Consider the following 17,136-nt stretch of genomic DNA (forward strand, 5'->3'; position numbering starts at 1 on the left):
ACTCCTAAACAAGTGAGTGGGGAGGGGTGGTTTTAATTGATAACTTCTCTTTGACTCTATGGCAATTACATGCTCCCAGAATATTTCATTAAATTTGACTGTGAGATAATTTGATATGTGTGTCCAGTTTAGTGGCAGAACTTGGCTTAGAGATCTAGACAGCTGCATTGTCTACAAACTGCCAACATGCATGTGCTTCAATAACATAAACTGTTGTAAGTACAATAGTATAATCTATAATCATATTCATTGATGTGTAAGCAAAGGAATGAGTGCTATCAAGGAGAGCAAAATAGAATGGGAGATGGGAAACCCAAGAGATACTGGTGAGTTAGAAACCAGAAGATGGTAACTTCCCTTATGAAAGTTGATAACACTTTGGTGCTTCAGTGAAGTCAAATGAGAAAGCTTCATTAGATTTGGCATACAGGCAAAAGTTGTTGAACGTAGAATAAATACACTGCAATGCTGATAAGTATCAGTGCCTAATACATTGACAAATAAAGGCAAAGGATGAAGTGAGCTCCTGGAGTCCCTTCGGAATGTCTGCTACTTGGGGAAAACAGAGGATCAGTGGTAATGGGCAAAGACAGAGGAGGGGGACCCATAGATTAATGGAAGCATTTTACGTAACTGTTTCTAGGTTGATGAGAATAACTGAAAAAGTCAGTATGTGAAGAAGGCATGAATCACAAAGACCTATGGAAACAAAGTATACCTTTAAGTATTAAAAATAGGACACTACTCCTGTTCTCTTTCCACAAAGGAAAGAACTGAGGTGGAAGGAAGTATATTGTGTAACTCACAACTAGAAGATGAAATGTTTGTCACTTTCCAGTGCCAGAAATGCCAAGTTCTAACCTCTCTTAAAAAAAAAAAAGAAAAGAAAAGAAAAGAAAAGAAATGTAATACGCTTGGATAATAATTTTAATTTTTATTTAATTCACAAATATTGCATATGAACTGAAAAAAGTCAGGAATTGTAGATTCATAAAAGAACAAAACAAAAAAAATAAAGCTATGTACAGAGATAATGAGTATCACAAATGTTACTAGAATTTTTCATATTCGCTCTCCTAAAGTCAATTTTAGAAATATTCTAGCACAGATGGTTAAAGCTTTATGAAATTAGAATAATGTTCTTTAAATCGTTCCAATGAAGCAATACGTTAAAATAATATCTTTATTTACAAATCCCCACAGAATCGTTTACTTTTGTAAATTTATCTGTGACATGTCATATCATTCAGATAGTTGAAGCACGTGAAGATTCCTAGAAGATCTGAAAATCAGGACTGTCTTCTGACTTCAGGTTGACAATCAACTCTAGCTCATGTGTTCTCATGGCTAACAGCAGTCACTCAGCAGTGTCTGAATTCATCCTCATGGGACTCACAGACGATCCAGAGCTTCAGGTCATCCTCTTTGGTGTATTCCTAGTTATCTACTTAATTAGTGTTGTGGGTAATATTGGACTGATAGTATTAATTCAAGTCAGTCCTCAGCTTCACACACCCATGTACTTCTTTCTCACTCACCTGGCTTTTATTGATTTTTGTTTTACGTCCTCTGTCACTCCAAACACCCTGCTAAATTTTCTACGTGATGTTAAAAGTATAACCTTTTACGCATGTGCCACTCAGTTGTGTTGCTTTATCACATTTGTAGTGTGTGAATTATACCTCTTGTCAATCATGGCATATGATCGGTACATGGCCATCTGGAACCCTCTGCTCTATGCCAGCCTCATGCCCAGGAAGCTCTGTCACCAGATGGTCGCCAGCACATACATCTATGGATTCTCCGTGGGCATTGCACAGGCAGTCGCCACTTTCCACTTGTCTTTCTGTGGCTCCAGTGTGATCAACCACTTCTACTGTGACGATGTGCCCTTAGTGGCTCTGGCCTGTTCTGACACTCATGTCAAAGAGCTGATGTTATTAGTCATCGCTAGCTTCAACACCCTTTGCTCTCTGGCGATCGTGGTAATTTCCTATGTCTTTGTCCTCTTTGCCATCTTGAGGATTAATTCTGCTGAAGGAAGACGGAAAACCTTTTCTACCTGTGCATCGCACCTGACCTGCATCTCAATATTTTATGGAACAGTTAGTTTTATGTACCTGCAACCCAAATCCAGTCATTCTCTGAACACAGATAAGTTTGCTTCTGTGTTTTATGTGGTAGTGATTCCCATGTTAAACCCACTGATCTATAGCTTGAGAAATCTCGAGGTAAAAAATGCCCTGAAGAGAATTACAGAAAAGTTGTCTTTGGCCATTAAGTAATCTAGGAAGCATACTGGTCACAAGACTTGGAATTGTTTTATTTGGAGTGACAATACTGGTAACTGACAGCCCTCTCCTTCCTTATGAGCACTCAGACTGATCTAAGGCTTGTCTCATTTCTCCTCTGTCATTGTCAGAGATGCTCATATGGAAGGCATTTTGGAAAACGGAGTAAAAGATAGAAAAGAGAAATAAAGAAAATGATGTATCGATCTTATTTAGTATGGTACCATCAATAGTACTCTAAGAAACACTACTTCGAAGTTGAAGATTTATTGAGGCTCTGTGATGCTGAGCATGGGTTCTTTTGGATGAGATCAATAATAGTTTTCCTATATCTCAAATTTGTTACACAATAATCTGTAAAAAAAAAAGGTTTAAGAACAAGAATGTGTTTCCTGGTGTATTAAGATAGTATTTCTCACGCTCTCCACTTTCTCTTTCTCTTTCTTCTTCTGGGGAGGACAGCGCTACCTGAATTACCTTAACTTTCAATATTTAATGTTCAACATTGTACCAGACTGGACCACTGAAGGCCTTCATCCCTTTATGATTCATCACCTCTCTACCTAGGGATATGATTATGAACTTTAAATAATTTGCCTAGCTTTTTCAGTAAATAGCTGTTCTTAGCGCATGTAAATCATTTCACATGTCTCTACCATTTCCTCCATTGAAAAGAATAGTCACTGCTCTTGGGCGGGTTGGATGGTCATGAATATTGATGAATTTTCTTCTCTGTGGTGCTAGGATTTGAAACCTGAACTTTTTGTAAGTACTCTACCATTCAGCCATACTCCCAAGTCCATGAGTGTTAAAGACAATTGTGAAGGCAAAGTCATCAATTGCCCCTTCCAGCACATAGTGGGCACAACACACATGGTGGGTATTATCATTATATAACACATTAGCACATCAAGGATGTTTTTATTTGGTTTTCTGTCATTATATAATAGTCTTTTTCTAATAAATGTTTTTTATTAATATTTTATTTATTATTTTTATTTTTGTGTATGAGTATATTGCCTGCATGTATGTGAGTGCACCCATGTCATGCAATGCTGCAGAGGTTAGAAGAGGGCTTTGGATTCCCCTGGAACTGGAGTTAAGGATGGTTCATAGCTTCCATGTGGGTGCTGGGAATCGAACCTGGGTCCTCTGCAAGAGAAGTCAGTGCTCTTAACCACTGAGCAATCTTGCCAGCCCCATGAAAGTGGACTTTTGTGAAATATTTGGCAATATAATTTTTTTTGAGTCAGGGTCTCCCTGTAACTCCAGCTGGCCTGAAACTCTCTATGTAGGCCAGGCTGGCCTCAGTCTCACAGAAATCCCCCTGCATCTGCTTCTGTTTCCCTAGTGTTGGGATTAAAATTGAGCCACCACACTTGATTGATGTTTTAACTTTCAAATGAACAAAACTAAAGTAAAAATCCTCAGGTATTATTTCATTATGGTCTCATAAGGAATTTAATTCTTTGTGTGTTTTATGAAAATACTTTTTAAGTATTTTTTTTGCTTTCCCTTATATCACTCATTTAAAGCCTATGTACATTTCTTGAAAAAACAAGATTTGAAAGTTTCAAATTTTTAGTAAAGAGTAACTTAATCGTATGAATGCATTTATTTTAAAACTATAATTTATCAGAGCTTTTCTTGCATCAAGAAAGGTGAATTTCTTGAATTAGAGTATTTTCATTATTCCTCACACTATATCACTGTATAGACATTTAAAGAATGAGAATATGTGAAGCAATGTATGAAGTGCAGTAAAACAAATACAGGCAGCAATCAAAGAAACCAGGATCTGAATTCAATTTTGAGCAACCATAAAGCTTTCATTTAAATTTTTTCTCTCAAGTTTCCAGTTGGTTATGCAATGTTAGGATTTTTTCTGACACTTTTTGGTAAGAGATGAATCATTCTAAAACTGATCTTTTTGAGATGGAGGCCAGTCTGATCTACACAGCAAATTCCAGGACCAATATGGCTACCAGGGAGACCCTGTCTCAAAAAAAATCTAGTCTTACTTCATGTTCAAGCAGTGTTCTAGAAAGTCTAGTGCTTTCATTTTTTCTGGTAGAACCAGTTCTCACTACTACGGAGAATGAGACTTAAAAAATACCATTGTAGTACCACATTTCCTGAAATAGCCAACTAATAATTACAAATGTTCATGAAAATATTTTGTAGTTCTAATGAGAATCATATGAATTCTAATTGCCTGCATCCCTGCCCATCTTGTGTAGTAGAAACTACATCGTCATGCTCTTTGGGTTGGTCCAGTCATCAATGAATCCTCCTTTTTAGCTTTGAATCCCTGCAAAGAAGCACAATGTGTGCTGCTGACAGCCTGTCCTCTTGTAATGTGTATTTCCTAGGAGACAGATCCTCTCAGAAGGTCAAGTACAAATTCAAAGAGCCTGAGGCTATAGAGCCAGAGAGCACAGATTCCTCCCATACTGGAGAGAGGGCTTACTTCTACAAGCCTTGGTCCAGGGCCTTCTAGTCTAGTTCTTAGGGATGCGGCACCAATTTGCCAGGCATAGATTCAACGTAGAATTGTATCTCCGAGTACAACTTCCAACCTAATGAATTTGACACCCTGCAAATTTAGTATCCCTAGTGAACACTCATAAAGCTATTCTCATTTGTGTTTTTAGCCTATTTTTGTGTAATAGCAGATGACAAGTAATTTAGAGATATGTATGTCTATTGTTATAATTTCTGTTCCTAGGAAAGATACTTTTTCCCCTAAAGCAACACCAATGGGCACGATGTCCATAGGGTCATCTGCAGGACCTCAGGCTGGCAAAGTCAGAGGAAGTAGGGAAAACTAATCCTTATCAGGAGGTGTGTTGATTACCCTCGGAAACAAATTAATTCTATGATTAACATAGACAAACTTAATTAGATCTGAATGCCACCAGGTTATAAGCTGCCCTCAGCATATTATGATGCCACAGATAGGGCTCAGGAATGAGCTTCACTGTGGACAAGTGAACCCTAAACAGTCATAAAGCTGGCTCAGAATTAATCAGAAATTCCTTTTGGGGGTGGGTTCTGTGTCTTTATGGGTACATTTTTGTGGAATAATGTCTTAGCAGTGGAGCCATAACTTCAAGTTTGGGGAGGTAATCAAAGTCTTTGGAAATAGCCTGTGTCATTTGGGGATTTCTTGTACACTAACCTGATCAACAACTCCAAGGGACGTTTTTCCATCTGGCTCTGTGGTTCTTGTTATATAGCCATCAGCTATACACATGCACTCATGTACAGAGAGTGTGTGTATAATTTTTCAGTAGGTTTTTTATCTGAAACATTTCCCTCTGGTTTTCTTCACATCAGATAAGCAATATTTATCTCTCATCTCTCTGCCTGCCTAAAGCTCCCTCCTATCTCCCCAAAGTACCTTTTTCTCAATTTCCTCTTTGATAATATGTCTCCTATCCCCACCCCCACCCCCCAAGCTCCTTTTTCCCCTTTACCCCATGGTTCCTTGTTTATCCTTTTCTCCTCCCTTTACAGTTACTTACACCCATTTCCCCCATATTCTCTTTGGTAACATCTGTCTCCTACTATCCCCCCTCTCTTGTCTTTCTCTTACAAACAAGTATACTAGTCACAACTCATGAAAGAAGTTTATTTTTTTTTAACAGCAGATAAAGGCTATTACAGAGTTTCACACAAAGAACTGGTCACACAAAGTAAATAAGTGTCAATGGGGTTCCCAGCTCTAAGTTACACATCTACAATGGAATCACTACACCTAAGGCTTATGAAACATAATGGAGCATGGGTTAAAGAGAATACTAACGCATCACTGAACTCTAATCAGTGAGTTTTCCTCATGCAGCAGAGGGCAATGAATACAGAAGGCCACAACTGACCAAAGCATAGAAAATAAGAGACTTCAGAGTGACTGTCCCTAGATAGAAGTCCTACAATAAGCCTCACCCACCCAGGGCAGAGGGTCCTTGTGGAAGAGGGGTGGAAAGACTTTAAGATTCAGGAGTGGTGTAGGATCATAAGGAAAGAGAGTCTTCCAGGCTTCCTGAAACTTGCTCAGTGGAACTGACAGCAATGACAAAAGCATGCACAAGACCATTGCAAGCTCAATCAGACAATAACCAGCATAGAGTTGAAGGAATGAGCAGGAGGCCCCAACCTTAGCTGAGGCAATATTGGTGGCTTATCACTGTTAGGGGAGGAAGAGTTGATCTTCTTTAATGGCCTGAAGCTAGATAGGTTGAACAGGCTACACTGACTGAACGCACACTGAGGGACATCTGGGTATACAAACTTGACTTGCTGGACCTTGACATATACAGCAGAATGCATGAAATACTATGGGTGGTCAATAGAGGTTACAGATAAGAAATGGTGTCTAAATAGGCTTAAGATGTACACAAAAACTTCAATAAAAATGTACATTAAAATATCAAATTTTAAACAGAGTTGAAAATAAAGAAGTATTTCCCAACATCCTGCAGATGTCAGCAACTGCCTTTAGAGTAGATTTGTTTTTTCAATAGATAAGGTGAGCTTGCTCTGGATGTCCTACACGCATTAGATCTGAAATTAAATTATCTTTCCCTCTAATAATCAGATATCTAATAAAATGATTTGAGGCTTGTTTGCACAGTTAGACAATGCTTATTCTGAAACAAAATTAAGAATATCAGGGGGAAAAATTCACAGACCACCTTCTTCCCCTGCAGACTATAAAGAAGTCATAATTAGATTAAAAGAAATGAAGGAACAGTATGGACTAATGTAAGTGGGAATAGTTACACCTTTCTGGGATTTGTCCTTCATTTTCCTGGAATTCTAAGACAAAAAGTTTCTTTCTAAAACATTACTTAAAAGAACTAATAAACTCGATATCAGAGACAGAGTGCTAGGTCGCTACAAAGCTACTGCAAAACAGTCACAGAGAGACCTTTAATTGGTTCCATTAATGCAACCAATTTGCTGTTTCCAACAACTGTTCTAGAATATTCAAAATAAGGATGTGATAAGTCTCCAATGTATTCTTATGTTACATTCAAAGTGTTGGATCTTTTCTGCTAAAAGAAAATTTATTAGGTACCCTAAACTTAATTTAAAAATCCAGGAATTGAGGTGGTACATGAGAACTTAGACTAAAACTGTAAGTATAAAAATTATTTTTCATATTGTATCAATAAGCACATTTTCAAACCTTGATTTAGAAGGTATGTTACAGCTTGGCCTGTTAGTAGAGTGATTGCCTAGCATGCATGAAGCCTTGGATTACTCCCTAGCACCATATAAAACCAAGCTCAGTGGTTCATACCTTTAATCCCAACACGCATTTGGTAGTGGTGCCAAGATCAGAACTTCAAAGGTCACCATTGACTACATAGTGAGTTTGAAACCAGCCTCTTAAACATAAAACCCTATATAAAAAATAAAATATAATAAAATAAATGAGAATAAAATTCATCTCTGCCAATCACCAGGGTCACTGCACTCTGTGTCTATGTGAAATTTCTTCATGGTTAACCAACCAGTCCAGAAGCAACAAGTGACTCATCTCATGGACTGTCTTCCTATCTTCTCTATATGTTCCAGCACATTGTACCTAGTTTTTCTTTATGCGAATGTTGGAACCCAACAGCTATTGTGGTGAAAGATCAAAGTAGAGCCACAGAGATATCACACAGATAAAAATACTCCATCTAAAAGATTAATCAAAGTTCAGATACATGAATGAAATCACCTCGATGACTGAACCAATTCTCTTTTCCTTAATTACCTTTGCATGAAGGGCTGTCTAGCTAGCCAACAAAATTGTGAGAGAATAAACAAACACTTTTAGATACTAAATAGATATCATGATACTATAATAGATTTTATTTTACTTTATCCATTTGCTTAATTTTTGAGATAGGCTCTCTCTGTAGCCACATCTGTCCAAAAACTCACTATGTAGACCAGTATGACCTCACTCTCACAGAGAAGTACCTGCCTCTGCCTCCTGAATGCTGGAACTAAAGGTTTATATCACCATACCCAGACGGATTTTATTTTAAAATTTAACTACCTTTAAGAAACTGTGGAAATATATCTTACAACGTTGATAAATGGAAGTGCATTTTTAAAATCCTTCTAAAATAAATAGTAAAGGGTGCTCAGAGTCTCATAGCTGCCATGAATATAACGATCTTTCCAAATGGCTTGAAAAACATGTTAGTGTGAGCATTATAAAATGCTGACTTCCCTACAATTAATGTTAAAGAAATTTTGTGACTTTTCTGGGCTGTGGTAAGCAAAATGGAGCAATGAAAAATTATGACAAAGTTCTAAAACTAAAAGAGAATCAATAAAGGTGAACTTTATGCATTGGTTAAAAAAATAAATTGAAAAAAACAATAAATTGTATATGATTTTTAAAATCTTGTATATCTTCTTATTTATCATTAATTCTATAATTATTAAGGATATGAATTTAAGAGGTGATAATATTTCAATCATTTTCATGTATTTAAATATTTTCCAATAGATAAAAAGAAAGCTTTAATGTAAATGATTTTTCTCCTTGAACAATAACACAAACAATTTTGTGATAATGATCTAAGTGCATCTCCAAAAAAAGAAAAAGTTTTGACTTATTATAATGTGCTCATATCTCAACTGATTATTGGGTTTCCAGCACAGAGTTTGAGCTTTAATAAAATGCAAATCCTTTCTTTGTATCCAGGCAAAATCTAATAGCAAGTCAATTTGCTTTGCTATAATTATAATATGACCCCTTTCAAAATTTCACAGCAAATAAAAACACAAGCTTTTTTGACTTTTGGTTTTTACAGCTTTATTTTGATCAAAATCCCACATAATTTATGTACCTGACATGATTATTTGACATGCATTACAAATTATTAACACAACCAGTTCCTTAACACATCTGTTGCAATACTTCAAATAGTGGCTACTTTTTATTCTTCTCTTACCAAATCTCTGTACAATTTGTTAGTTATAAGTCACCATGTAAATATGAGTCTGACATTTATGGATGCAGATGGCGGGGAAGTCACACCTACCAAGTGGTAGTTAGTTATCATATATTAAAGGAAACTTCACTATCATCTTCTAATTTTTTTAACTTTTGCAATTATATATTTACTTGTTTATTTTTCTCTGTAAGTGGGCCTGGTGAGTGTACACATGATACCACACATGTAGGAAGTAAGAGGATACCTTGCAGGGTGATTCTTTTCACCATTCACAATATACTGAACTGCCTTCCAAAAGGCAAGGTGTTGTCTATTCATTAAATTGGGTCTCAGAAGATCTACTACAGTATAATTACATATGTTTGTGAGACATTATATTTCCATCTCATATCATTTTTAATATTATGAAATTCATGCAAATCATTCTAGAGGGAACGAGGCATCATATAAAATATATTAAAATGTTCTGTAATGTTAAGAGTTGTCATGACTCAACGGGCCTCAAGGTGTACTGGATTCCTTTTAGCTGTAGTGTGAATTAGTCAAAAGCGGTATTTAGCAGGTTGAAAATACCAAAGTAGCTGAAATAGGAAAATGGGTTTTGAAAGAACATGAACTTCTCATTTGATTGTTTAAGAATTTTCATAGAATATTTCATGTAGCTAATAATTCCTGGAGTTTACTAGGCATAGGTATGTATTAATAAGCATATCGTACTTGGTAAAAGAACTCTACAAAGAAAATTTATCAAATTTTAATTAACCATGTTTAGAAATCTGCATTCTATCCAAAGTTTGAAGGGAAGAAGCAACCTAAGATTTATAAATTAAAGAATGCTTTCAAGGCACCAAGAACTCAGAGAGGTGGTAAAGCTCTTGCTGAATATAATAGAGAAATCATCTTGAGCTGTGATTTCAGAACTAAAGAAATACAATATGAAGGTTTTAGAAATAGATACATTTGAAAAAATAAGTTACTAAGTTGTTTTTCAGAAAATAACATTTTTCAGTGGAAATGAGACAGAAATATTAAATGTGTGCTTCTTTTTCTTTTTTGTTTGAGATTGGGTTCACTATGTAGCTCAACTGACCTCTGACTCTTGATGTTGTTGCCCTATCCTCAAGAGCCCTCGGATTACAGTTGTGCTAGCCGTGCCCAGATGAATTACTCTTTGGTTACTATTTCATGTGGAAGACTGGATGATTTCTGGCACCAATGGCTCATTTAGAGTATATATACACTTGTGAAAAAGGTAACTTGAGCTTACAGCTGATGGATTTTCTTTGTTTTTGAATATGTTAAATTTAGGTGCCTCTGGGATATGAAAACTGAAGTTTCTCAGGGAGGCAATTGAGTTTGTTTTACCAGGCTTCAGATTAGAAATTTAGCCTAAAGAAGGAGATTCTGCTTCACCAAGGAATAAATGGCAGGTACCCCAGGCCCTTGAAGACAGTTCCTCACCAGAATCTGCACGAATGACATAAATTCACCTAAGTGGAACGTGACAGTAAGGTATTAATATTAAGCACAAACAGAAGAATCAGTGCCATAAATGCAAGTAAACGTGGCTAGAAAGCTGGGTAGCCAGAGATTTGTGTGATTTATCAACTAAAATAGAAACCATTGTCAACTTGAAGCAAATAATCCACTGTGACACTGAGAACTAATGCCAGAATACAGTCAACAGAGCCATATAATGGTTTATTTTATTTTCAACTTGCTTAGAATAAAAAGTGTCTAAGATATTAATGAGGCACACATTTTGATGTGGACTGAACAGGGTTTCCAGAGAGGTTTAACTAAAAAAAAATGATGTTATATAAATAGCCTGAACGCATTGGCTGGGGTCACGGACAGAATCAAAAAAGGAAAAGAAGAAAGAGAACTGGACACTAGTACTCCACTTTCTATGCTTCACAAAGAAAGGAGCTAAGAGAACATGTAAAGACGCATAGTGAAATAAGATGTAATGCCTCTTTCAACATGCCTAGTACCGAAGGACCTAGGAGGCCACAGTTCATGAGACTAAGAGGAAATGAATTCATATCCGAGTACACCAGTCAGACAACATTAGAACACTGCACATATTTTCTAGATTGTTGTAAAGAAGTGAAGCAACTCTGACAAAAGTGAGACACGTGAAAGAAGAGGATGGGAACAAAATGTGAGGTTTGGTTCAATAACAATGTTCTCAGGCCTTCTCCTAGAAAAGGGGAAAGGACTGTGTGGAAATGGGTTGTTCTGTGCAAATGATGATGACTAGCTGAATGATTTGTGTGTCTCTCTCATGTCTGAAATATTTTCATTCACTAAGAGTGAATAGTGGGGGTAATGTGGAGCAATCCAAAATATTTAAAAGATGACATTGCTCCATACAATCTGAGTGAGAAAATCTTGAATCAAGAAAAAATACAGCACATTCCAACGACTAGATGGGTTTGAATGTGGTAAGTTTCTAACTGCTAACTTTTGTAAAAAATGTCATATGCATGGCAGTTCAAATTAAGTTTCAAATATAAAAACATTAAATTACTTAATGCAGAACATTAAAATTTTTGAGAGATCAGTATGGACCTGAGGTAAGAAAAAATTAGATATCAGATACAGTCCTTGTAGTAAAAATCATGGCCTGTAAGCTGTGTAGGGCAAACACTGAAAAGAAAGACAACAAAATAAAAGAAGAGCTCTTTAGTGGAATTCAAGGAATGAATATAAGCAAACAAATTAAAAATGAACTGTCATAATTGAGATCAAAATAAAAAGGAAGAAACCTATGAACATAAAGTGATGTTTTAATTTTGAATACTTACCATTTGATTAGTTACAGATAAAACAATTCTCATGATGGAGCCATAGTATTCAGAAGCTCAGGTGTTATGACGGTGAGGTTCCTCAAACCAAGATATCAAGGACTCTAGAAGTTATGCAAGAAATATTTGGTATGCATAGTTATTGAGCACAGATTTGTGAAAGAATAATAGATCCAGATACATATAAGTGACAAAGAATAAAAGTGTCTGAGGAGCAAAGCCTCGGGTCAGTGTAACTGTAACAGTCTATATATGGAACGCTGCTTTAAGTGTCAGTAATACTTACCTCACTGCCAAACTGGTAATGTGTTGAGAGTTTCAAGCTAAACAAAGAACTTGTTTGAAGAGGAACAAGTTTCAAGAAGGAACCAAGTTTCATTTTGAGAAGAATCCAAAGAGTGAAGATCCAGGGGAATTTAGTACTGTCAGAGTCAAAAGTGAACATATTTTGCTGTACATTAGTAAGTACTAAATGCATGAAATTCATGAAGGATAAGGTTCAGAGGTCAGAAGTCTGGAAGGCCATGGAAGAGCATTAAAATTATCACAAAAATATGAAGTTCCTATAGTTATTATTATAAGTGGTTTGTACCAGGTTTCTGAACATTGTCTCAACCTGAACAGTATTAATACTATTGAAATCTAAAATTGATTTATTTGACATATTTCAAAGGGTAGTCACTGATCAAAGCACTGGATATGATTGAATTCAAAGATTGCCTTTTTAAAGCTGTCTGATTACAGACTGATAGGGAAATTTCTACCTCTATAAAATGTTTTGCATAGAATATAAATTAATATTTTAGAATTAAGATATGTGAGCTACTTTGTATCTCCATAAATCTTGTCAAGAAACATGAAAAGCACTGAGCTCTTAGCTAAAATTCTTTCTTTTCTCTTCAACTGAAGATCCATAACAGCTACTGCACTATTTTTATTAGTCAGGAACACACTGGCACATTGTTTAATTCTGCTGCCTCATTTTCAGGTATCTGAAAATATCTAAGTGTGGGGAGTGTAGGTGTGTGTGTGTGTGTATGTGTGTGTATGTGTGCATTTGTGTGCGTGTTTTAGTCACACAATCTACTTCTCTTCTGGTGCATATCCCAGAAAAGCAGTGTCAATCACATATGTGTATTTTTCTCCATTTAATTTAAAAATGATTCAAAACAATATAAAACTAGGATTAATAAATACATAAAACTTAAAAATCATCCTGAATTAGATAAAACTTAAATATCATAAGTATCTTAATACATTTTGAGGGTCTTTCATAATAGCTCTCCTAGAGTCAATAAAAAATTTTGCAAAACTGAAAATAATAATTTTCTGAATACTGTAATTTTGTTTAAAGTACTCTAATAATTATAAAAATGTACTCTGTTAAAACAATTCTCAAACTTTTTTCATATGATATAAGTTATTCAAAAGCCCACCTCTCAAAGACCATATTTCTGCATGTGAAAATCAAGACAGAGTGGCAATTTGGAATGTTTAATCATGATAAACCATTTATTCTGAAAGCTGACACAATGTGAATATCTTCCTTGAAATTTGTTCAACATAACACCACTGAATCAGAATTAACTCTTCATTTTTTTTGGTTATTACCAACCCTTATTACCAACACTTATCAAGTGTTCTTGACAGCATTCACACACAGCCTATGGCTGCAGGGAACAATTCAGCAGTGTCTGAGTTCATCCTCACCGGGCTCACAGATGATCCAGAACTTTGAATCATCCTCTTTGGTGTATTCCTAGCCATCTACCTAACTCCTGTCCTGGGAAATCTTTATTGGTCATGTTAATCCACTTCAGTCCTCAACTTCACACACCCATGTACTTTTTCCTCAGCCATCTGGCTTTTGTTGATTTCTGTTATACATCCTCAGTCACCTAAAACACAATCATAAATTTTCTGCATGTGGTCAGAAGTATAACCTTCCATGCATGAACAACCCAGGTGGTGTGCCATTTCATTACATTCCTTGTTTGTGAAATGTGTCTGTTGTCAGTTGTGGCATATGATCAGCACATGGCCATCTGGAACCCTCTGTTCTATGTCATCCTCATGCCCAAGAAGTTCTGTCTCCAGATGATTGCCAGCACATACATCTATGGGTTCTCCATGGGCATTGCACAGACAGTGGAAACATTCCAGTTGTCTTTCTGTGGCTCCAATGTGGTCAACCACTTCTACTGTGATGATGTGCCCTTAGTGGCTCTGATCTGTTCTGACATGTCAAAGAGCTGATGGTGTTAGTCATCGCTGGCTTCACCGCCCTTTGCTCTCTGGTGATCGTGGTCATTTCCTACGTCTTTCTCTTTGCTACCTTGAGGATTAATTCTGCTGAAGGAACATGGAAAGCCTTTTCTACCTGTGCATTAGACCTGTCCTCCATCATGATACTTTATGAGACAGTTAGTTTTATGTACCTGCAGCCCAAATCCAGTCATTCTCTGAAGAACACAGATAAGTTTGTTTCTTTGTTTGATGTGGTAGTGATTCCCACATTAAACCCACTAATTTATAGCTTGAGAAATCAAGACGTTAAGAATTCACCAAAGAGAATTACAGAAAAGTTGTCTTTGGCCATCAAGTACTCTAAGAACTATGGGGCAGATGCCAGAGGAGTTTTAAGTTGTGTCTTAGCTAGAATCACAACTCTGACAGCTTCCACAACCCCATCCTTCACACTGAGTCCTCAGACTCCCTCGGGGCTTCTCCCATCACTATTCTGTCTTTCTCAGTAAATGTCATATGACAGGCATCATATAAATATTGTGCTATAGAATTTTAAAACAAGTAAATGTTTGGAAAGATAAAAGAGAGAAATAAAAAAGACATCTCAACCTTGCTCCATATCATAATCAAAACCTGCACAAATGCTATTAGTAAACAGAAGCTTCAGAGAGACTCTGTGATAGTAATTTCGGTTATACTAAAGTAGTTGAGTATCTACCTACTTTTCATATTTCCAGTATAATAAGCTGGGAGAAATTTCAAAATTAGGAGCAAGAATCTTCCTTTTATAAGATGATAATATTAATTAACAAAGCTTTCCAATTTCTACGATTTCTTTTTTAAAATTTTTACTGAACTTTTGTAATTTTATGAAACAATTCTTAATCAAATTTAGAACCCCCTCTCCCAGCTGTGCTCCCCTATCTCCCAACCAAACTTCATGTATTTCATCATGCATAGTAAGTCCCATCCAATCAAGCATTTGTACATAGATTTCCTTCAGCGTAAATTCGACCATTGAGTCCAGTCAACCATCTGTATATTGTATGTAATGCATACTCTCCCTCATGCAGTAGCTGTGTGTGCTAAAGGATTTTATATTGCTGTTGTTGTTGTTTTTAAGTTTTATGAGATATTTGTTTATTCAAACTCACAGACTCATGCTTGCTAAGCATGCAGTCTACATGACCAGGACATACTGTGCTTATTTAACATGTAATTATATAAAAAAACAATCATTTTATTTATTTGATTTTTAGGTAGTTAAAGTATCTTAGAAAATAGTGGCAAATGTATTGAGTTTAAAATGAACAAAATTTCATTGTGACCTCATATGCAATTCTTTATTTGCTTTATGAACAGATTTCTTAATGTTATTTTTGGTTTCCTTTTAGCAAGTACTTAAAAGCACATATGTTTTGGTCAAAAAGATGATTCAGTTTTTCAGTAAAGATTATGTTATTTGAATTCATTTAGTTTTCAAGTTCTCAAAGTATAAATGATCTACCAGATCATCTCAGTTTTCAAAACATTCTTCTCTTACAGGTATTTAACGAATACAAACAAGATCTGTATATAATAAAACTAATTGACATACTAATGTGAATGGGGGAAATTTGAAGGGTTCCTACCTCAGGAAGGATCAATGGATGCAGAAGGAGGGAGAATCCATTTTCTTCAGGGACTAACTCACTGAAAGGTTATCTAACTCCAAGTGAGCAACCCTAAGCACAGGTACACAGGACCATTACTAAATGAACTCCGTGTGTTAGCTACATGGACATCTACAAATGTATGCATGTATATTTAATAATCAAGGAGAGAAACAGGAAATTGAGATGGTTTGGGGGCCAATATGAGAGGAGGTGAAAGGGGACTGGGATGAATAGAAACATTTTGAAGACTATGCACATATGTAATGTTCACCAAAAATTTTGAAAGAAAAAAGGAAAATAATGCAAACATTATAAGCAGTGTGTGTGATGCACTAATAATAATAATACCACAAACAACAGAAGGAAACAAGATTTTTAACTCAAGTTTGAACAATCATAAAGCTTGTGTTTTAAATGTTTATCTCACATTTCTAACTAATTATGAAATGCCAGAAAAATTACATTATATGGTGAATCAGTGATACATCATCACATAGCTAACTTTAAAATAAAATATTGCAGAAATAAAAAAGAAAACAAAAAACAGAAATATAAGGTTCAGTAATCCTAATTCTGACACAGAAATAACCTACTTCCATAAGTTGCAGATCTTTCTTTAGAAAAAAATATTGCAGGGTAAATTCAATATGAAAAGGGACAGGATTTTCTTAGTCTTATAGCTCCTTTGTTAGCAATGAAATAGCTTTCAAAGTAGAATCTTTAGAGTAATGCACCCGTAATCTCTCACCAGAGAACTTTCTTCTTGTAGCACTTGGTTATTAACACAGATGTCCACCTGGTCAATGTGGAGAAAATAAAAGATTATGATATCCTGAACCCTAAATGGGACACCTACGTTATGCCTTGCCTCCCAAGACTCAAGAATCATTTGGTATGGCGGGGGAAAGGATTGTAAGAGCCAGAGGTGGCAGAGGTGGTCGAGGAATCCAAGGAAACTGACTTCCCTACATAACAGGGCAGTTACTCTTCTGAATTCACAGAGCTTGTGACAGTGTACACAAGACTTGCAGAAGCCAAAGCCTGACAAAATCCCAGCATGGAGAGGCAACATGAGCAGGAAGCTACAGCCCTAGCTCAGGAGCTATTGGCAATTGAAAGGTGAGAGAGAGAGAGAGAGAGAGAGAGAGAGAGAGAGAGAGAGAGA

The 17,136-nt window shown here is 36.1% G+C and overlaps 1 protein-coding gene and 1 pseudogene across 1 annotated transcript; both read left to right on the forward strand.

Moving 5' to 3' along the window:
* Window positions 1–1,343: 1,343 nt before the first annotated feature.
* Window positions 1,344–2,296, forward strand: LOC103736589 (olfactory receptor 5AL1-like). The gene has a single exon (XM_008836096.1). It carries the CDS (start codon window positions 1,344–1,346, stop codon window positions 2,283–2,285), a length of 942 nt encoding a protein of 313 aa, XP_008834318.1. The 3' UTR covers window positions 2,286–2,296.
* Window positions 2,297–13,735: 11,439 nt separating this feature from the next.
* LOC103736660 lies at window positions 13,736–14,825 on the forward strand (annotated as a pseudogene).
* The last annotated feature ends 2,311 nt before the right edge of the window (window positions 14,826–17,136 follow it).

The sequence above is a fragment of the Nannospalax galili genome, unplaced genomic scaffold, assembly GCF_000622305.1.
Source record: "Nannospalax galili isolate Female #2095 unplaced genomic scaffold, S.galili_v1.0 scaffold337, whole genome shotgun sequence".
NCBI classification, from domain to species: domain Eukaryota; kingdom Metazoa; phylum Chordata; class Mammalia; order Rodentia; family Spalacidae; genus Nannospalax; species Nannospalax galili.